The 23,413-nt window shown below is 44.8% G+C and overlaps 1 protein-coding gene across 2 annotated transcripts in view; it reads right to left on the minus strand.

The window, feature by feature from the left end:
• Positions 1-23,413, minus strand: part of Tdrd9 (tudor domain containing 9) — an 86,590-nt gene that overhangs the window by 41,926 nt on the left and 21,251 nt on the right. For both annotated transcript variants that reach the window (XR_005876087.1, XM_040742379.1), the window contains exons 3-10: positions 23,028-23,125; positions 21,448-21,669; positions 20,847-20,969; positions 17,322-17,402; positions 15,065-15,229; positions 12,013-12,116; positions 3,819-3,883; positions 76-130 (exon numbers count right to left, since the gene is read on the minus strand). Coding sequence is in view for 1 of the 2 variants with exons in the window: in XM_040742379.1 (XP_040598313.1) it covers positions 76-130; positions 3,819-3,883; positions 12,013-12,116; positions 15,065-15,229; positions 17,322-17,402; positions 20,847-20,969; positions 21,448-21,669; positions 23,028-23,125 (913 nt within the window). In the remaining variant the exon portion in view is untranslated. The remainder of the gene's footprint in view (positions 1-75; positions 131-3,818; positions 3,884-12,012; positions 12,117-15,064; positions 15,230-17,321; positions 17,403-20,846; positions 20,970-21,447; positions 21,670-23,027; positions 23,126-23,413) is intronic.

Consider the following 23,413-nt stretch of genomic DNA (forward strand, 5'->3'; position numbering starts at 1 on the left):
AAGTCACTAGTCAGTGAGGTAATGACAGTTATGCAAGGCATGAGCTACAAAACAAAGCTCATTATTTACACACACCTTTTGTGAATCATGTTTGTGAGAAGTTCATGCATATAATTTATCTCACCCAGACCTAGAAGGAAAGGGGGAAGGCAAACGTGAATTTATTGCTAAAACATAAACCTTTAAATTAAAATGACAACTCATTTTTAAGACTCCTTATATCTTTATCCATCACACAGAGATCACATACTTTGCCAGGCCCTGCAAATATACTCAACAAAACAAAGATCCCTGCTCCCCAAGGGATCATGTAGTAGGCCATCTGCCAGAGGCTACTGCTGTGTGCAGCATGAACAACAGGCGAGCAGGGCAGGTGGACAGTCCCGGGAGGAGGTCTGTGATTTTCAGGGTGCAGCAGGTCAGTACAGCCCTCAGTAAGATGACATCAATTTGATTTCTCCAGGTCGTATGAGTCAAGTATGTGGCATTTTCAGCTGTTCACTTGAATGGAATCACGCTGTGTATAGGTGACACATTTTTATTGTCCATCACTTGCTGGGTGTCTAGGTGGCTTTCATGGCTACTGTGGTTAGAGCAGCAATGAACACAGACCAACAAAAATACCTGTAATAAGATATAGAGTCCTTTGGATATGTGCTCAGGAATTGTAAAGCTGGATCATGTGATAGGTCCATTTCTCAGGACTGGAGAGATGGTTCAGAGGTTAGGAGCACTAGCTGTTCTCAGGGATCATGAATTCATTTCCCAGCAACTACATGGTGGCTCACAACCATCTATGTGTTCTGGTGCCCTCTTCTGACCTGCATTGCAAGCATACATGCAGACAGAACAGTGCAGAAACAGATACCCACAGCTAAACAGAGCCATATTCCTGGAATCCAGTTGCTGAGAGGGAGGAGGGATGAGCAAAGGAGCCAAGACTGTGCTGGAGAAACGTGCAGAAACAGTTTACCCGACCTAGTGAGAGCATGGAGACCCTTGTCTAAAGCTGGGGAACCAGCATTGGACCGAACCAGGCCCTCTGAATGTGGGTGCCAGCTAGGAGGTCAGGGCAGTCTATGGGACCTCTAACAGTGGAGCCAGGGTTTATTCCTAGAGCACAAATGGACTTTGGGAGCCCATTCCCTATGAAGGGATACTACTGCAGCCCGGATACAAGGGATACAACAAGAAATAGGGCCCTAGGCCCTCCCCCAAATGACGTGATGGACTTTGATGATCCTCCAAGGAGGGCCTCACTATACTTGGGGAGTGGGTGGGGGATTGGGTTGGGGGGGGCTTGGGGAGGAACATGGGAGGGCGTGGGAATGGGGGATTGATATGTAAATAAGAGTGCTTCTAAAATAAAAATTTCCTCAGCTATTATCTTATTTTGAGAATGCTGTTTATTTCCTTCTCCCAGTTTTTAGTTGGGTTGGGGTTTTTTTTGGAGGGGTAGTTTTCTGAGTTCTTTATATATCCTGGACACCAACCCTTGGTCAGATGCATTTTTTTCATCCTGTAAGCAATGATGTCCCATTTGCCATGTTGGCCTTAATACCTGCACTGAGGCCCTGTTGGGAAAGTCCTTCCTTTGCCTATGTGTGTACTCCCTGCTGCCTCTACCTGACTCTGGGTGGCAGAAACTATGTTGAAGTTCTTGACCCATTGGAATTGATTTCTGTACAGGGTGTGAGATCAGATCAGTTTCATTTGTTACATGCAGTATCTAGCTTGATCAGCACCATTTGGTGAAGATGCTATCTTCTCTCCATTGTGCATGTCTGGCTTCTTGTCAAAACCCAGGTGGCAGTAGATGCATGGGCTCATAAGTGGGTCCTCAGTGTATCATTTTCATAAGCTGTTTTTATTAGTATGATTCTATAACACAACTGAAGATCAGGAATGGTGTTTCCTATAGCAATGGGGGTTTTTGTTTGTTTTTGGTTTTTCAAGACAGGGTTTCTCTGTGGCTTTGGAGGCTGTCCTGGAACTAGCTCTTGTAGACCAGGCTGGTCTTGAACTCACAGAGATCAGCCTGCCTCTGCCACCCCAGTGCTGGGATTAAAGGCATGCGCCACCACCACCTGGCTGTAGCAATGTTTTGGGTTTTTTTATTTAAATTAGAAACAAGCTTGCTTCACATGTCAATCCCAGCTCCCTCCTCCCATCCTCCCCCACCCCCCCACCAGTCCCACCACCCAATCCCCACTCAGTTCCCCAGGGAGGGTGAGACCCCTCCAATATAGCAATATTTTTATTGTTGATTGTTTTTGCTATTCTGGGTCTTTGTGTTTCCATATAAATTCTGAAATTATTTCTTTAATTTCTGTGAAGAACTACACTGGAATTTTGATGAGGATTCTATTAGATTGTTCTGGGTAGGGTGGCCATTTTCACAATATTAATCCGGCAGGGGATATCATTGTATTCCTCAATTTCTTTCTTCAGTATCTTAAAATTTTCATTGAACAAGTCTTCCTTTATTAGATTTATCAAGATAAAATAACTTTTCAAGGACCTTACCAATTCAATTTCACTTTTTAGCCTTTTGTACCAGAACTAAATAAATGTGTCATGACATTAACTAGCAATAATTTATCTTGAAACATATACATTCTTTCAATGTTTTCCTTGCCACAGCAGTGACTAGTGATGAGTGTTTGCTATATAGGCAATTTCTTTCCTTGTGTTTCCCAAATTTCCTCCAATGAACACACAACATGTCTCTTATCAAAGCAGTTTTTAAACCAGACATGGCAACTTCCATCTGCAAATGCAGCAATTGAGAGGCAGAAGAGAATCTCCAGTTCCAAGCTAGACTGAACTACACAGCGAGCTCCAGAGTAGTCCAGACCACACAGGGTTACATTAAAATCCTGTCTCAAAAACAAAACGGACTGCAGTGTAATTCAGTGGCAGAGTTCTGTCTAACAGATCTGCTCAAAAACAAGTCAATTAATGGAACACGTAAGCACATACTATGCCAGACTTGGATTTATATTAGCATAGAACAGAAAGTCACACATTTGAAGGTAAAAATATCACCTGTGAACATCTTTCTGGGACAGTGTTGACCTCATGCTAGGTATTACTGAGTAGCAGCATAACTATGCTGTTGCTTTTTCCTTACATAGTATGTGCACACAGAAGTCATTTGACACGTATATAAAAGATGCAAGCTACATACCTAATGGTTCTTCTGGACATAAAATGAGTCTAATTAGTAAACTAAATGTGGCAAAAATTTGAAAGCACACGTTACATTCCAAAATTAAGTTTTTAAGTTTCTCTTGTTGCATGCTTTTGTTCCCATCACTACATGCACTGACACTCATGTGGTCTGCATCCTACCTTTCAACAACAAATACATGGAGTACTGTTATAACTTCATCAAACAGGACTCCTTGGTAAGTCATTCTGACGAAGCACCATTAAACGCACTGCGTCTTTCCACAGGGGTCCAGGAGGAGCCCTTCTCTGAAGCCCTGAGAAGGGGCTGTGAGATGGCTTTGACTCATTAAGAGCAATGCACTGAAGACTGACGACAATGGCATCACCACACAGAGGGACACTCTTAACAAAGCAAACGTCTCACCAGGAATTGTGAAGCTGGCAAGACAGCCTTTAAAAAGTTAAAGTCTTCATTACCACTATGAATTCTCTGCAGCAACAAATGCTATGGTAATGAGTCAAACTGAGTCACAGTTGTTCATGTTCTCAATGTCTAAGAGAACAGGTAGGCATGACCATCATTTTTCACAATATGTGCTGTCCAGAGTATTAAAATTCCAGTCATAAAATTATGACATTCACACCTGGCAGAAACACCAGCACGCTGCTCCGCTCCGACACAAATTGGGTCCCCGACCAGGTCTTGTTCCTGTCAAAACGTGAGGTGAACAAGAGTGAATCAAGGCTCAAGGGCCCCTGAGGCGTGAGACCCTCACGCTACCAGCTCTGCTCATGAAAACTCTTGCAGACCGTGTCAGGTAACCTTCTTTAGTTCTCACAAACAAGACAGGAGGCCAGCCGGTGATCAGCGAGGGCTCTTGGCTTCCATTGCATTTGCCTGTGAGACACACATCTGCAAAAGTTTTCCTGGAACTTTAGACACTATAATCCAGAACCCCAAGATATAAACTTTAGAATAACTATAAGCAAGCTTTATTAAAGTCCATATTATTACAAAGTATGCTCACAGATGCAGGTCTAAGATCACACCTCCTCACTGCCACGCTTCTGAGTGAAGCAGGCCTCCCTGCAATTCACACCTTCCTCCATGCAGTCTAGGGACAGCAGTAGCAGACCCAAGGGCCCTGCACTGCTCTGGAGCCTACTCCCAGTAGAGACAGAAAGGAAACAAGCAACTTAGTAGTAAGACTGAAAGAAACAAAACCAATGCAGGATAAAGGGTTATAAGCTGGGGCTGGAGAGATGGCTCAACTGTTAAAGTAACCTCCACGTGCCTGTACACACGTGCCCCCTACACACACACACACACACACACACACACACACACACGCACGCACGCACACACGCACACACGCACACATGCACGCACACGCGCACGCACACACATGTGCACACACACACACGTCTAATCATCCATTCATTCATTTCAAGCTTTGACCATTGAAAATACCTACAAATACTGACAAACCAGTAGCAAAGTGTGGAGTCGGAGCCTGGGTGTCCTTTTGAAAGACAGACTCACATTACTCAGTGCAGGAGCCAGACTCCCTGGGAGTGCAAGTGTTTTTCTGGTAAGAAGCAGCATCAGAACTGGTAGATGGCCAGAAACATCTAAAGCAAGAAATCAAACAAGTGCCCAAGGACGGGGTGGGCCAAGGACGGGGTGGGCCAAGGACGGGGTGGGCCAAGGACGGGGTGGGCCAAGGACGGGGTGGGCCAAGGACGGGGTGGGCCAAGGACAGGGTGGGCCAAGGACGGGGTGGGCCAAGGACGGGGTGGGCCAGGCCAAGGATGTTGTATCATCCCAAGGTGGCCAGCTCACTACATTTAGGACAGCCGGGGCACATATACAAAAAAATTGACTAAAATTAACTTCATACTTTAACAAAAATGCATCAATCTTTTAAAAATAAGATGACAAGCCTCAAGTATTTGCAGATCTTTTCTGAAATAACTGTTACCCGAAATACATAAAGAACACTTAAACTCAGCATAATTCTCTCTCTCTCTCTCTCTCTCTCTCTCTCTCTCTCTCTCTCTCTCTCTCTCACACACACACACACACACACACACACCTTTAATCCCAGTACTAGGAAGACAAAGGCAGGCAGATCTGTGAGTTCTAGACCAGCCTGGTCTACATATCAAGTTCCAGACCAATCAGAATTGTATATACCTTGTCTCAAACAAACAAGAGATAAATAATTGGATTGAAAAATGGCCAAAAGTAAGCCGGGCGTTGGTGGCGCACGCCTTTAATCCCAGCACTTGGGAGGCAGAGGCAGGCGGATCTCTGTGAGTTCGAGGCCAGCCTGGTCTACAGAGCGAGTTCCAGGACAGCCTCCAAAACAATACAGAGAAACCATGTCTCGAAAAACCAAAAGAAAAAAGAAAAAAAGAGAAAAAGAAAAATGGCCAAAAGTAAACAAATTAAATAGACCTATAACCCCTATGAAATTAGAAACAGTCATCAAAAGTCTCCCAACCATAAAGAGCCCAGGGCCAGATGGTTTAAGCATAGAATTCTACCAAAACTTCAAAGAAGAGCTAATACAAACACTTCTCAAACTGTTCTACACAATACCCTCATAGTCAAACCACACAGAGACACAACTAAGATAGAGAATACTCAATAAAATACTGGCAAACCAAATCCAAGAACACATTAAAAAAAAAATCATCCACCATGACCAAATAAGCTTCATCCCAGGGATGCAGGGATGGTTCAACATAGGAAAATCCATCAGTGTAATCCATCAGATAAACAAGCTGAAACAAAAACCACATGATCATCTCACTAGATGCTGAAAAAGCCTTAGACAAAATCCAACGCCCCTTCATGATAAAGGTCGTGGAGAGCAGGGATACAAAGAACATATGTAAACATAATAAAAGCAACAATATTTAACCCCCAGAAACAGCTAACAAGGGTTAACTCTTGAATCCCAGACTGATGCCTGGGAATCCAGCATGGGACTGATCAAGACCCCCTGACTGGGGGTGTCAGTGAGGAGGCCTAGGGAATCTATTAAGCCTTGGGCAGTAGATCAGTATTTATCCCGAGTATACAAATGGACTTTGGACTCCCATCCAACAATGTGAGATGCACTCTCACCCTGAACTCTTAGGGGAGGTCTAGGCCCTGCCCTGTATGAAATGACAGACTATGGACACCCCCATGGAGGGCCTCACCCTCCCTGGGGAAATGAGGGAATATTGGGGGGGCTGGGGGACGGCACGGGAGGAGGGGAGGGAAAGGGAGATGGACCTGGAACTGACTTGTGAAGCAACCTTGTTTCTAATTTAAATTTAAATTTAAAAATAATAAAAATAAATAAATAAATAAAATAAAAGTGACAACGAGCCAACAGCCAACGTCAAACTAAATGGGGAGAAACTCAAAGTAATCCCATTAAAATCAAGAACAATACTGTCCACTCTCTCCATGTCGATTCAATGTAGTACTCAAAGTCCTAGCTAGAACAGTAAGACAACAAAAGAAGATCAAGAAAATACAAATTGCAAAAGAAGTCAAACTTTCACTATTTGCTGATGATATGATAGTTTACATAAATGACCCAAAAAAAATTCTATCAGGGAACACCTGATAAACACCTTCAGTAATAGTAGGATACAAGATTAACTAAAAAAAAAAAAAAAAAGTAGCCCTCCCATATACAGACGATAAATGGGCTGAGAAAGAAATCAGAGAAACAACACCCTTTACAATAGCCACAAACAACATAAAATACCTTGGGGTAACTCTAACCAAACAAGTGATAGACCTGTATGACAAGAACTTTAAGTGTTTGAAGAAAGAAACTGAAAGCTCTCCCATGCTCTTGGATAGGTAGGATTCACATAGAAAAAACAAAACAAAACAACAACAACCACCAAAAGCAATCTACAGATTCAATGCAAAACCCGTAAAAATCCCAGCAAAATTTCTCACAGACCTCGAAAGGACAATACTCAACTTCATATGGAAAAGCAAAAAACCCAGGATAGCCAAAACAATCTTGTACAGTAAAGGAACTTCTGGAAATACCACCATATCTGACTTCAAACTCTACTATGGAGCTACAGTAATGGAAACACCCTGGTACTGGCATAAAGACAGGTGGACCAATGGAACTGAATCCAAGACCTGGCTATCAATCCACACACCTATGAACACATGATTTTTGACAAAGAAGCTAAAATTATAAAATGGAAAAAAGAAATCATCTTCAACAAATGATACTGGTATAATTGGATATTGGCATGCAGAAGAATACAAATAGATCCATAGCTATCACCATATACAAAATTCAAGTCCAAATGGATCAAAGAACTGAACATAAAACCAACCACACTGAACCTCACAGAAGAGAAAGTGGTAAGTACCCTTGAACACAGGAGACCAGTTCCTGAGCATAACACCAGTAGCACAGACACTGAGAGCAACAATCAATAAATGGAACATCCTGAGATTGAGAAGCTTCCGTAAAGCAAAGGACATGGTCATCAGGACAAAACTTCAGTCCACAGAATGGGGAAAGATCTTTACCAACCCCACAACTGACAGAAAACTGATCTCTAAAAATACAAAAAACTCAAGAAAACTTGACATCAAAAGACCAAATAATCCAATAAAAAAATGGGGTACAGATCTCAACAGATGGAACTCAAATGGCCAAAAGACACTTAAGGAGATGCTCAACATCCTTAGTCATTAGAAAAATGCAAATCAAAACAACTCTGAGATTCTATCTTACACCTATCAGAATGGCAAAGATCAAAAATACTGATGACAGTTTTTGTTGGAGAGGATGTGGAGTAAAGTAAACTCCCATTGCTCATTGGAGTGCAACCTTGTACAGCCACTTTGGAAATCAGTACTGTGGTTCCTCAGCAAATTAGGAATTAATCTACCTCAAGACACAGCAATACCACTCTTGGGCATATACCCAAAGGATGTACACCACACCACAAGGACACTTGCTCAACTATGTTCATAGAAGCATTATTTGTAATAGTCAGAACCTGAAAACAACCTAGATGCCCCTCAACTGAAGAATGGATAAGGAAATTGGGGTACATTTACACAATGGAGTACTACTCAGCAGTAAAAAACAATAACATCTTGAAATTTGCAGACAAATAGATCTAGAAAAAGCCATCCTGAGTGAGATAATCCAGACCCAGAAAGACAAATATAATATGTACTCTTTCATAAGAGGATACTAGACATCAAGTGAAGGACAACCAGCCTACAGGCCACAACCCCAGAGAAGCTAGGTAACAAAGAGGACTCTACAAGAGACATTCATGGATCTGCCTAGGAAGGGGAAAAAGACCTCCTCAGTAAATTGGGAGTATGGGGGGTAGGGGAAGGTTGCAAGGGAAGAGGGGAGGAGAGAAGGGGAGTGACAGAGGACTGTATCACCCAATAAAAAAAAAAGACGACAAACATTAGAGCCTGGAGAATCCTCTGGAAGGAGGAGATGAAGGATTGTAGAGCCAGAGGGGTCAAGGACATAAGAAAACCCATTGAATCAACTAACCTGGGCTCATAGGGGCTCAGAGACAAAACCAACAAGCAAGATGCCTACATATATGTAGCAGTTGTGTAGCTTGGTCCTCATGTGGAACTCCTAACAGTGGAGCAGGAGCTGTCTCTGACTCTGTTGCCTGCTCTTGGGACCCTTTCCTCCTACCGGATTGCCTCAGCCATCCTTAACAGGAAAGGAGGTGTCTAGTCGTACTGCAACTTGATGTGCATGGGAGGCCTGCCACTTCCTGAGGGGAAACAGGAGGAGTGGATGGGCGAGTAAAGGGAGGGGCTGGGAGCAGAGGATAGAGGGGAAACTTCAGGTGGAATGTAAAAACAAACAAAAATAAATACAAAAAAAGAAAAATGGGCAAAAGACATGAACATGCACTTCTTGAAAGAAGAACGTAGGAACACTCATGCCCATTTTGACAGCCAAAACCTACAGCACATACACAGAGAACTGGCAAAGCGCACCAAGCTACAGAACTCCGTCACTTGGTGGTGGTTGTGCAACACGGTGCAGCTACATTGAAAGATGAGTCAATGGTACCTTACAAACGAATCATGATCTTGTCATAGACGCCAGCAATTGTGCTCCTTGTAATTTACTCAGATGAACTGGATATCCGCATCTATGTAAGCCGGCATGCAGGGTTTTTTTAGCAGCTCTACTCATAGTTTGAGACTTAGAGACAACTAAGATGTAATTTGGTAAATAAATAACTGCAGTCAGTATAAACAATGGAATGCTATTCAGTGATTAAAAAGTTGGGGCTGAGCAGATGTCTTGGTGGGGAAAGTAAAAGGGGGACCTGAATGCAGATCCCCTGTAGACTTGGCAGCTTGACCTACAATCCCAGCACAGTGGGACAGAGGAAGGTGGGGGAAAGCGGGCACCGGGCTCCAGGGGCCATGCCGGCCACATAATCTAGCTAAAATGGAGAGCTTTAAATTCAGTGAAAGACACAATCTCTGAAACATGGTAGAGAGCAGCCCAGGAAGACATTCAACATCAGTCTTCGGTTTCCACTGTGTACACACAGGGAGTGCACATACATGCATTCACTATACACATAAAAAGAATTATATAAAATAGCAATTGACTTACTGCTAGACGTGGAAGTGCACACCTGTAATCCCAGACCTGGGAGCCAAAGGTAGGTGGATCTCTGTGTGTTCAAGGCCAACCTGGTCACCATAGTGAATTTGAGGACAGCCAGGGCTACAGAGAGAAATACTGCTTCAAAACAACAATTAGCCTGCCAAGCCATGAAATGATAAACAAAAATCTTAAATGCCTTTAAAATTACTCCTGATTAGCCAGGCGGTGGTGGCACACGCCTTTAATCCCAGCACTCGGGAGGCAGAGGCAGGCAGATCTCTGTGAGTTCGAGGCTGGGCTGGACCGACAGCCTCGAAAACAATACAGAGAAACCCTGTCTCGTAAAAACCAAAAAAAAAAAAAAAATACTTCTGATTTTATTTAAATATTTTTCAACGTGTGTATGCGTGCACATGCCTGGGTATATGTATTATACCATGTGTGTTCAATAGTTACAGGTAATTGTGAGCCACGATGTGTAGCACAGAAGCTGGGTCCTATAGAAAGGCAGTAAGCACTCTTAATCAGAGACCCCTCTTCAGTCCCTTCAATGTTTCTAAGTAAAAATTCAATAAGAAAAGGCTACAAACCACATAATTTCAACTGTCTGATGTTCTGAAACAGGCAAAACTAAAAGCCATCCGAGATCAGTGGGCCCAGCAATGGGGGAATAATGGATAGGGGCGCAGAGGGGCCTGGGGGGGCTGAACTGTTCTGTGTGACACTGGAACAGGAGAGGCCTGGTGTCACACCACTGTCAAAACCCGAGAATGCGCGCAGCACTAGAACTGAGCCCATGCAAGCAGCACTCCAGGTGGCAGTGTATCATGTGACAAATGCCTCTGGCGAGGCGAGGGCTATGGTAGGTAGTAAACTAAGCTGTGAGCGTGTGGAGGGTGGCAGTCCACAGCTCCCTGCACGCTCTTGCTCAATTCCATTGTGCACAAGAAAAGTCTATGAAAGAAGAAAAACCCACGTTCACTGTGACTTTTGTTTTCACTTTTTGTTTTTTGTTTGTTTACATTGTGAAGCAGGGTTTCTCTGTGTAGGCCTGGCTGTCCTGGAACTCAGAGATCCCCTGCCAATGCCTCCTGAGTGTTGGGATTAAAGGTGTGGCCACTGCCTCGTGGTTCACGACATTTTTTTAAAGAAAGAAGTAGAATGAGAAGAGGAAAAGCTTCCCTGCAGAGCAACCTTAGGAAGCACAAAACAAAGAATAGATCACAGCAAATACACTAAGGACTCAGACACAAGAAGCCACTAGCCGAGCCTGCCAATACTAGCGCTGAGACCCAGGGAGCCCACTCAGTTGCAAGCAAAGGATTCCTTACACTCAAGGGCTTTATCTGTTGACTTAGATTTTTTTCAAAGGATGAAACTGAAATAAAATAATGTTTTACCCAAATAAAAGCTAAGAACATTTACCGACAAAGTCTCTGAAGGCTGTAGTCTGGGAAGAAGGAAAGTGAGCCAAGAAGAGAAGTCCAAGTTTGACAAACAAGGGTTAATTCAGGGGTGTCCTAAGACCTATAGAAAAAAAGTCACCCCAGTAATCCAGCTTTGGTTACTAAGGGAGGGAGAATATCTATCATCATTCCTTGTTTCTAAAATAATAAGTGCTATTTATGCGATGCAATAAAATTATGACCACAGAGCTTCAATAACATGGTATTTTTTTAATTACAGACTAAAACCAGCACTTAGAACCTAAGCTGTCCTCAAAAGAAAAAGTCTCAAGTTTTTGTTTGTTTTTTTTTTAACAAAGTTAAAAGAATGAACGCCTGGATTGCCTGCTGGGTGTCAGGAAATATCTCAGAAACAAAGAAAACAGAGGCAGAGGAAGCCATGTGCCTGGAGAAGCCATCAGCCCACTCTCTGGCTCCAACGCTAGCTTAAAAGAAAAGATCCTACAGCTGCGCCCAGCACGGCTTTGGCTCTTGTAAGTAGAAACCTGCAGAGTGACCGGCCAGTGACTGCTGACAGGTGCAGAGGTTCCTACCGCTGGGTGTGGGTACACCCGAAACCCAAGCGCTTGAGAGCAGGAAGGACACTCTGTTGTTATGTATCAAGACTGTCTCAAAACAAGCCCAAGTGTCTACAACCATTATCCTTCTACTGTAAAAGCATGAGACATGTGTATGGGTCACATAAGGAAAGTGTAAGCTAGAGGGGTCCTTACCCACTCTCTTTCATGTCCAGGTCATCAAACATCTGAATGAGAGAGATGGCAACTTCATAGACATCCTTTGTTATCACTGGCTCCTCCAAACGGTAGGGGGGAAGCTGGAAGATACAAAAGAGAGTGTGTAGATAGAGCTGCAGGGAAATTGCTCAGTGTGCTCACCCCTTTAGCCACCACTCTAAAAACACAATAACAACAACAACAAAATAATAATGCCACCTACAGTCGATCTTGAAGGCGCGTGATGGCCAGTGCGTGACGGCAGTGTCTGATGGTCAGTGCTGCCTGGGATACTGGAGCTGAATGGCGTTAAACGTCAGTGGCAACATAGATGGATCAGAGAGACCAAGCAGAGACTACTTTGAAGGCACAGGATAAATTGCATCAAAGGCCTAGGCAACTTGGGAGTTGTTTCCTATCCCCGAGTCAGTGCCCTTCCAGGGTCTGAAATCCCCACCTCTAAGGGCCCTGACATCACAACATCTACACACAGGAACCACCAGCAAAAGGTAGTGCCACACAATTGCTACAACACAGTTTTCAGAGTCTGCTTTATATCCTTTGTTTTCCACCAAGAGCATGGAAACATTTTGTTTAATAACTGGATCAACTACTGTTTATAAACCCTCATAACTGATGTTGGGATGAACTCACAGAAAGGAGTCTTCAGGTGATCAGAGTCAGTCATATAGAAACATTACAGCTAATGTCCAAATACCCATTTCCCAATACGAATACAATTCTAGTAACTTGACTGTGGCAAGCTCACTGTCATTTAATAATGAAGCACATCTAACACATGCATCACTGACATACCTTCATTTTCTACCCTATCCTAACAGTGACCAATATTCCATAATGCAACTATTCCAAACAGGAAACAGGGGAAAAGTCCATGTTCCACAAACCCCAACAGTGACACTAAACCCACCTAGAAGTCTGTCGTGGACAAGCTATGTAGAAAAAACATGTGACTGAGTCACAAGAAACTGCACTGAGTTCTAAAACCCAAGCCCTCTAAATTGCTGTTCTTGTTACTGGTGTTTAAGACAGGGTCTCATGTAGATCAGACTGATCTTCAACTTGCTATGTATTCAAGGCAGGGTTTGAACTCATGACACTTACCACTATCTCCAGAGGAATGGGATTACAGGCATGTGGCTAACACTGTCAGTATTCTCAAAAGACCAAGTAAGCATAAGGCGGACCTTGCTACATAGTGACCAAAGGAGCCGACAAATACAGCTTGGGCTAAGCGGGGTCAGTGGAGTTGAAATGGAAGAAACAAGAGAGGCAGAGATCATACCCCTCCTCCAGACAGACACTGGGAAGGGCCACAGAGAAACCAGGGACTGGTCAGGAGCATACGGTGAGTGGCGGAGGCAGACAGTGGGCCAGGGCCTTCAGGAGGAGGTGGACAGGCAGGGGCAGAAGGGCTGAGTGGCACAGACAGCCCTAGATGACGAGACCGCTCTAAGACTACAGGAGGAAGGATGGTGAGCCTGAAAGCTCTCCAATGCTGAAAACTACAGCAGAGTAAACACAGAATGTCCTTCACAGTTAACAGCAGCACGCAGGGTTTGGGAGTGGAGGGCAGCTTAGACATGGGCCTGAGTTCCAACCTCAGCACCTCCCCAAAATGCAGTCTATGTGCTCTTGTTTGACCATGCACTGAAACAGTCACCGTGTGCCTTCTAGATACCAGGCTATGTGGTGAGCAATGGTAAATCTCAGTGTGCCTTCTAAACAGCTGGACACAACCAACAGTTGGCCAAAGGGCCCTAGCTTCTAGAAGTCGGCTTGATCCATTCACAGGGCCTCAGTTAGATGCCCACAGGTGACCTTACCCTTTCTTCAGCATAATCACAAATGTCTTACATTGCTGTCAGATGAAACCAAGCCAGCACCTCATTTCAGGAGAGCCCACTGTTCAACACTACAAATATCTCTAACATTAGCTCAACTACTACTCCATGCAACTGGCCTCCATCCATCAAACTGCAAGCACATGTCTTCTTTGTCCCAGCGATCTCTTTCCAGGCTCAGAGGCTCCAGGAAGGCAAGGTCCACACAGAGGTCTCAACATGACAGAGGTCTAGGAACATTTTTGGTTGTGGTAAGGAGAGGGATGTCACTTGCACTAAGTTCGTCAATAACAAGAAGAGACACCCGGCAGTGTTGAGGGTGCCCGCGCCACACAGACTGTCCATCCAAAACTGCCTGCAACGCTGAGGCTGAGATGCCATGCCCTACAAGACACGCCATCGTGTGCTCAGCAGCATGTGTCAGGGTTGTCACTGCAGCGCTGTGTAGCAAGAGCCGAGTCAGAGAGCGGCCCCTCCATGGAGGAAGAGAGATGCAGAAAAAACAGTTCCTGATATAAACACATGTGGAAAGCTAGGAAAAACTATATGCAGAGAGCATGCCAACCATCTCTGCAAAAGAAGTGATGCTGTATTTGTCTGGCAGGCCCAGCGTGTGAGGAAGGATCCTAAGAGCAGTCTTACTGGACGGCAGTCTGACGGCAGGCAGACAGGAAAGGGACGGAGTGAGGCAGTCTGCATGCCTTTTGGGCTTTGGCTCATGAGCCGGGAATGGAATGCAGGGTCTCACACAGCTGCACACGCCCTTTCTCACTGAGCGCTCTCTATTTGGACTTCTCTGACCTCAGAATGTACCACACATGTGAAAGCAACTCTACACCAGCCTCTTGTGAAAACATGTTCCCAGTCTTACTGCCACAGTACAATTCCAGGTTCAACTCAATGCACCTCACACCAGAAATGCACATTTAACCAGAATTCCGTCTCAAGTAAATCTGCCCATCCTCAAGTGAATGGTCTCGATGGTTCCCATGAGGTGTGTGATGTGACTATTTACTATGCTTACAGCTTACAACAAAAGCCCAGCAGTCTACTCCCTTTAGGTCTCTCTGCCCATCCCCCACATGTCAGCTCTGACAAGTTCTAACGGGCCTTTTAGCAATGGAATTTACAGTTAGTCAGAAACCAAAGTCCATTCGCTATAGAAGTGCTGCATCCCAACCTACCCCACTGTGATAAATGTGCCCCAAATCATTCAGGTAGTACTCTTCAATAGCGTGGGGCTTGCCTTCCACTTCAAACACATATGCAGGATTCATCTTGTTCTGGACAGGGACAGCAAAGTAGTCTGCAAACTCCTTGCAGTTGATGGTGGCAGACATGAGGATCACCTGCAGTGAAGATAACTCCACCCATGAGCAATGCGAGCCACCTCAGAACCTCAGACCCACCTTCTCCGCCTCCCGCCATTTAGAAACCACTCAAGTTTTAGACAGAATATCTTGATTTTTTTCTGGTGTATTATACTAATTAAAACAGTATAAAAGAATGCTCAAGACTTTATAGTTACGTTAAAACTGTTTTTTTTCTAATGAGAAACTGTTCTATCCCTGGAATCCAAGTGGAAGTTGTCCTCTGAGCACCTCATGCATTGTCCCACACATTGTCACACATCACACATGAAAATAAATACAACTTCTTAAATATTAAAATGAGAAATTGTATACTCCCAACACAGGTGAACTGTGACACTGAGAATGAAAGCCTTCATAACAAGACCAATTTTAAGGAGTGAATTTTAGGATAGTGCAATACAGGAAAATAAGAGGAAACCAAAAGAAGATTTGGAAAACTCTGGCTGTAGCTGAAGAGTAGAGAATCCACAACAAAAGTTGTGCCCCAGACCCAGGAGCCAGCCAGCCTAGACCCAGATCACAGGGCTTGAGACCAGCTGCAGCCACGGGTTTGCCGAGAATACACAAGAGCTGGGGTCTCTAAGAAAGTCAGCATCCGCAGCACACCAGACATGCCCTGGAAAAGTGGCAGCAGTCCCAAGAGTCTGCCTGCTGGTCCTTGGTCTCCAGAGCTCTCTGGCTGTTGGAGAATACTGGTGTCACATGACCAGCACCTTTTTCCTTTGACATTAGACACAAACCAGAAACCATAGTGGCTAGATTTCATTTTTGAAAAAATATGTCTGGGACAGAGGGATGGCACCTGTCTCGTAAAACCAAAAAAAAAAAAAGTCTGAGACAGAGGGATGGCTTAGGAAGCCACTTAAGGTACAATGGTCATCCCCCGGGAATACACCCAGGCACAGTGGTGATACCTAGACATCGATAACACATCAGACCAGCCAACAATAGGTGCAACATGTAAATGAGGGACTAAGGCTCCCAGGCAGCCCAGTGTCTCCTGCCCAACACACATCTGGTCCAGGGTGCCAGGGCCAGAGGACAGCAGACATGTACAGAGGAAGCCAGGACACAGGGACAGGGATTTCTACCATGTGCTGCTGCCCTTACCTTTCCAAACCTGACAGCAGAACTCTTATTAAAAGAGAAATAATGGTTTCCTGAGGATTTTTAAAAATTCACAAATCCATCTAATACCTGACCCTACTATACTATATATAAGGTTCTATGTTTAAGCCAGGTGTTAGTGGCACATGCCTTGAATCCCAGCACTCAGGAGGCAGAGGCAGGTGGATCTCTGTGAGTTTGAAGCCAGTCTGGTCTACAGAGGAAGCTCCAGGACAGGCTCCAAAGCTGGAGAGATGCACGTTCCTTCCACCATTTCTGAAATGTGGTAGAATTTTTTTTTAATTAACTCCACTCTTAACTATCACTGAGAACTAAAAACATTTAATCAAGTTTATTAAACAATTAAACTGTAGCACAAATAATATAAACCTGGAGACAGATATTGGGGTTCAAGCTGAAGATCAGAAAAGCAAAACAGCCGCCACTAACTCTTACCTCCACCTCAGACTGGGATGATCCAGTCTTCACGAATCCTCATCATGGCTGGAGACTGACTGCCAGCTCTGAGACCCTGCTCCTGTCTTATAAACCCTCTAGCGCTGGATTAAAGGTGTGAGATCCCAAGTGCTAAGATCACCTTTCTCTTAAGCTGTTTCTCTTTTTAGACTGGGGGTGGGGGCGGGGGCGGGGTGGGTGGGGTGGGGGGATGGGTGTGATTACTGCTTACAGCTCCTGGTCCCAGTCTCTCACTGAGGGAGTCAGGGCAGGAACTGGAGGCAGAGACCATGGCTTGCCCCCTCATGGTTTACTCAGTTTACTCAGTCTGCTTCTTTTATCATTCAAAACCATTTGTTCAGGGATGGCACCTCCCACAGTGGGTGGGGTACTTCCACATAAATCATTGCTAACAGATGTACCTAGGTTTGTATCATATTGACAAAAACCAACCAGCATAGTACCAAACTGTTAAAATTGAAGCAAAATGAAATCTAACATTTACCTTCACAAAACGTGAATTTGTTCTCAGGAGCTTACGGACTACCAGTAGCAGGAAATCCATTTCCTCAGTTCGTTCATGCACCTACAAAATAAAGAGGGCATCAAGAATGCACATGGTTAGCCGGGTGTTGGTGGCACCAGCCTGGTGTACAGAGTGAGTTCCCGGACAGCCTTCAAAACAACACAGAGAAACCCTGTCTCGAAAAACCAAGAAAAAAAATGCACATGGGGGATGGCTTGGTGGTTAAATAATTTGTTGCACAAGTATGAGAATCAGAGTTCTGATTCCCAGAATCCATGTAAATACTAGGTAAACACACTAGGTCTATAATCCCGGCATCAGATGGTAGAAACAGGAGAATCCTCAGAGAAAGCTGGCTAGTCATATAGGAATCTCAGGTTTGACTGAAAGACCCTATCTCAAAGGACAGGTGGAAAGTGATCAAGGAAGATTCCAGATATAAACCTTGAGCTTCCATATGAATGAGTATGTATATGTACATGCTTGCACACATACCAACACACATGCAAACATGCTTTAACACATGCTTGCACACATGCATAGCATATACACATTCATACCACACATGTGGAAATGGAATTTTACAAAAGAATGCACATGTCACTTGATGAGAGAGTTAGGTAAAGAGGGCTTTCATGTCCCTGTGAGACTTTTAGCTAAACCAGGTTTCTCAAGTCAGTACAAGCTTTTTAGGGGACTCAACTCCCGTCCTGCCTATGAGGAAGCAAAGTACATCTGCTCACAAGCCAAAGGCAACCACGTGGGTCTCTTTGGGACCCGCTGGCATGATGGCATAGCAAGGTTGAGTCCCTGCTGATCGCTCTCTGCCATGACTTGTTATTCTAGCAAGTGTGGGTTGGATGCGTGACAGTCTAATGCTGGCTGGGAGCAGCGAGGCATGTTCCATGATGAAAAGAGCTGACACCCACAGGAGAGAGAGGAGGTCGGCCCTGGAAAAGACGGCTGGTCACAAGATGGCAAGCTGACAGAACACCACCACAAAGGACACACAGGGAAACCGCTGCCTCCCAGTCCTACTCAGACGGGGATCCAGACTCAGCCACCCAGGGACCCACCCATACCATCCTGCCCCAACTACAGCAGCAGGGACAAGGGGCCTTTTCCCAAAAGAAGCTTAATGAGGTCAGGATATATGAGTGCACGTAAGGACAGTAATATTATATCCAGGTAACTCCCTGCAAGTGGAGAGAAGCAGTCACTAAACCTCAAGGACAGACAGGCTTCCTTCCATAGAAATCCCTCTTGGCCCTGTGGTCCTGTACCACACTTCCTATCAAGCAGAAATCCAGGAGGCAAATGGCAGAAGGCAAAAAGTTATCTGCTTCTCGAGGACAATGGCTGGAAATCTTCACATAATGCTGTAAAACTTCATGAGTAAGATACTTCATCGTAGGAGCTCATTGGCCCCAGACTGACAGCTGAGAAACCAGCATAGGACTGTCCCAGACCCCCTGATTGTGGGTGTCAGTTAGGAGGCCTGGGCAATCTATGGGGCCTCTGGTAGTAGATCAGTATTTGTATCCCTAGCATACCAACGGACTTTGGGAGCCCATTCCACATTGAGGGATACTCTCTCAGCCTAGACACACAGGGCAGGGCCTAGGTCCTGCTCCAACTGAGGGGACAGATTCCCCCATGGAAGGCCTCACCCTCTCTGGGGATCAGAAAGGGAATGGGACAGGGGGGTCAGTGGGTAGCATGAGAGGAGGGGAGGGAGAGGGAATTGGGATTGTCATATAAAACAAGATTGTTTCTAATTTAAATTAAAAAAGAGCTATTTCACCCTCTCACCAACTCCTGAACACGTCAACACAAGCCTCACCTTCCTCACTTAGAAAAATCAAATCAAGGCTATTGCCGATAAGGGACCCCCCAAGGTGATTATTCAACTTCTAGGCCCCACCCCTAAACTTCAGAGTAAGGACCTCAGCTGACTGTGGTAGCACACATTTGTGACCCCAGCGCTTGAGAGGCAGAGGCAAAAGGACCAGGAATTCAAGGACAGCAGAGGCTACGTGAGATCTTGTTCCAGACAAAAACAGTGACAACACTGCAGCCTTTCCTCTGTACTTGAACCCAGCTTCTCTGGTCCTCCAGGCCAGCTCTTCCTATCCTGCTGCCTGTAGGACTCAGCCCACTGCCCCAATACACACATCATTTCTGGCCCCACAGGCCGTTCCTTAACAGGAATACGCAGTTCAGCAGACACGAGTCTCCTGGGACCTGTGAGGGGCTGAGAAGAGAAACTGGGACTTGCTCGTCTTCACAACCCATTCACATCTTTCCAACTCCTCTAAAAAAATGAGTTTCTTAGGACAGCACCATTTTACAGTAATTCGGGAAGCAGGGGGACTGTATGGGCCATTTCCAAACCTTCTGAGAGACCAGCAACACAGAGCATCTTGAAACACTCGTTGAAATTATAAATATGAAATGTACACTCATCATAGTGGTGCATGCCCTTAATTTGAGGAGAGACAGGCAGATCTCCATGATTTGAGTTCCAGGCCAGCCAGGGATACTTGGTAAGACAATGTCTCAAAAAAAAAAAAAAAAAAAAAAAAAAAAAAGCAAGGAGGAAGGGAGGAAGGGAGGAAAGAAGGAAAGATAAACATGAGTTAAATATTCTGTCCTAATGAGGCAAGTCCAAAAAGTACAGACTAAGGAGATAATTAGGAAAACTAAAACAAGTCTTTGCAGTAGCCTGGGGAAGCTAAGGCACGAGGATCATGAATTCTAGGCTAGCCTGGGCTACAAAGCAACACCCTGTCTGAAAAACTGAATAATAATAATAATAATGATGATAGTAACAACAACAACAACAAATACGGATTTGTGGGTAAAAGTGCCAGTCTGGTGACCTGAGTTCAGTCCCCAAAACCCATAGTAGGAGAACCAACTTCCAAAACTGTGTGTGGTACAACACAACACCACACACACACACACACACACAAATTTAAAGTAAGGAAAAGAGAAAGCTAAATCAGGCACAAAAACAGAGTTCACAATACTTTCTTGAAACAGCGGTTTTCAGAGTAGACTAATATGCCTTGCCTTTATTAAAGGGCTTCCTTCAGTGCTGGGGATAAACTCAGGGCCTCCCAATGGCTAGGTAAGCACTCCTGCCACTGAACCCTCAGCTCAACTTTTGAGACCACTGTTGCCTTTGATTGGGTGGGCTGAGGACAGCCCTCTCCACAGTGTGAACCGTGAAACTGCTGCCCTCGCTGACACAGGCCAAGGCAGCTCAGGCCACACAAAGACAAGCGCAGAAAATGCCCCAGTAAGGTGTCGTCTATAAGAAGCAGGTGCTGACCTCATCTGGGGCTACACCTGCCTATGGAGCGCTCTTCTAACAGGCAATCTTTTCTCTGGGGCCTCAACATCTCACCTCGAGAGATTCAGTCACAAAGGGAACAGGACCCTTGTTGCGAGGACGGCACCCACACCGTGCTCTGGGAGCACGGACCCCAGCACACTCACCTCGTCAATGAAGACGTGCGTGAATTCCATCAAACTCTTGGCACTTACAATTTTCTGAAGCAGGACTCCAGTAGTCATGTAAATTAACCTAGTGTCCTCCGTTGCTATTTTCTCTAGTCCTACCTAAATTTGAGGAAGGAAGAGAGAGAAAGGAAAACACAGGCTTTAATGGTTCCCATTTACTTACCCAAACAAATTATATCTCTTTTACCTAAGGAAGGGTATAAAAATCACTATTTCTGAAGATATGTAGGCTCCAAATTAAAGTCAGGTTCTCGCACTAATTTTTTTCTGTTTTGAGCAGGGTTGGCTTACTCAGTGATGCTGCCTGGAGTATTTTCATATGACAAGACCTTACAGACTATAAAGGCCTAAGCAAAAAGATTAAATAGTACAAAACACCATTCTGAGAATTCTCCCTTCTCTCCTATTCAACTGGGGAAGAGATTCAAAATTACTTTCAAGAATCTTACTTTCACTCCTTTTAATTATACCACAATTCTGTTCTTTCATGTCCAGTAGAAAATAGTTACACTCCAACATCAACTTACATAGAACGAGGAAGCGAACAAGAAGACAAAGTTGGCGTTCTGTGTCTCACCTGGTAGCCCACCAAGCCACCCAGAGTCCAGGAGCGCTCCTTACTGATCCACCTGGCAATGCTGCTGGCCCCAATCTTCCGAGGCTGTGTGACCACGATGTTGCAGAAGGCAGAGCGCTGAGTGTAATGGTCCAGGATGTACTGAGGGAGCTGGGTGCTCTTACCACTACCCGTGGCACCATGTATGATCACCACAGAATTGCTTTCTATCAAAGAAATAACCTGTAATTAAAGAAAAAACACCTGTCACAGCTGGCATAGGGTACACTGCCACGTAAAGTATTGTCACCTTCAGAAGGCTTTCGGGTGAGTCACTTTACACTCGCAGGCACTCCGCCACCTGGACATCACAAGAACAAGGACTACACATGGTTGCCACCTTTAGGATCAATCCCACCACCAGTAACTGGGTGCTTGGGGGCTGGCCGGGTATGAGTCAAGGCCACACTGTGCAGCCCAGTGCATAACTGGAGGCTGTCCTGGAACTCACTCTATAGACCAGGTTGGCCTCAAACTCAAAGATTCACCTGCCTCTGCCTCCCAGGTGCTGGAATTAATTGTGTGTGGTTACCACTACCTGGCTCAATTTCTTCTCAAACAAAAAAGAAATGAAAATTTCAAACTTGATTTCTATGGCTCTAAGTCTAAATGTCTACTATTTTAAAACTTTACAAAAAGAATGAATGTAATATTCTACTTTTAAAGAAATCTGTTGGTGGCTCACACCTTTAATCCCAGCATTCAGGAGGCAGAGGCAGGCAGATCTCTATGAGTTCCAGGCCAGCCTGGTCTACAGAATGAGTTCCAGGACAGGCTCCAAAAGAATACAGAGAAACCCTGTCTCGGAAAAATTAAAAATCTGTTATTATAGTCTTATAGGTTTAAAATTTCATCTCAAATTCTTGGCATGGTTTTTTTTTTCAATACAGGCTTTCACTGTGTAGTCCTGGCTGGCCAAGAACTCACTATGTAGACTAGGCTGGCCTCAAACTCAGAGATCCTCCTGCCTCTGCCTCCCCAGTGCTGGGATTAAAGATGTGCACCGCCGTTGCCTGGCGGAACATTTCCTATTTTATCTAAAACATTTTTCGCTAATAATGGTTTAAATATACTTACTTTTGGCCATACTTAATAGCATAACTTTGTAAAACCCAAGCATCCCACTGCTGGAGGTGGATCACACTGCTAACTATGTGTCCATGTCTGACTAACCCAACCAGGAAGCTGGAGAGAGAGCACCAGACCCCAGGAAACCCCAGTGCAGCTGAGATGCTGGGGTGTGCTCCTTTTCCATAACAAGACCTGCTTTGTATGCCTTAACCAAAAAGCTCCAGGGGGGGCACACTACTGTTGGCTTTCAGAGTGACAGACCACAGGTGAGCAGGCACAGACCAGCCTGGCCTGGTTTTGTGGTCTGTGTGACAGCGGCTGTGGCTTTCCTTCTGGCCTGTGCACGCTAAGCCCTTCCCCCACCCCACCCCACCCCACCCCCACCCCACCCCCACCACACCACACCAAGAGTGCTGTGCTTCAGACATTCATTCAAGTAGTAAAATCACGTTAAGAAAAAGTAATTTTACCTCTTCTTTGCACCGATTTATAGGCAAATCAGGATATTTATAAGTTGTCTCTGAGATACATGTCACATTGTTTAACTTAGCCAATGGTGACCTTAGACCTGTATTCAGACAAAACAAAGTTATTTCTTAGCTGAAAAGAAAGTAAGTCAATGATCTATCTAATCTGTATATATGGTTTATAGACACACACACACACACACACACATACACACGATAAATGTATTCTCTACAGACTGACAGTCCCTCCCCCTTGTTGGGTCCACTGTTGGTCTACACTGCCTGCCTCCTAAATTAACAAATCTGACACACGGCACTCCACACCTGACTCAATAGCGGTTCGCTAATGTGGGTTCTAATAGTACATGCCTTGCTACAAAACGAAAAAC

The sequence above is a fragment of the Mesocricetus auratus genome, unplaced genomic scaffold (genome assembly GCF_017639785.1).
Source record: "Mesocricetus auratus isolate SY011 unplaced genomic scaffold, BCM_Maur_2.0 Super-Scaffold_15014, whole genome shotgun sequence".
Lineage (NCBI taxonomy): Eukaryota > Metazoa > Chordata > Mammalia > Rodentia > Cricetidae > Mesocricetus > Mesocricetus auratus.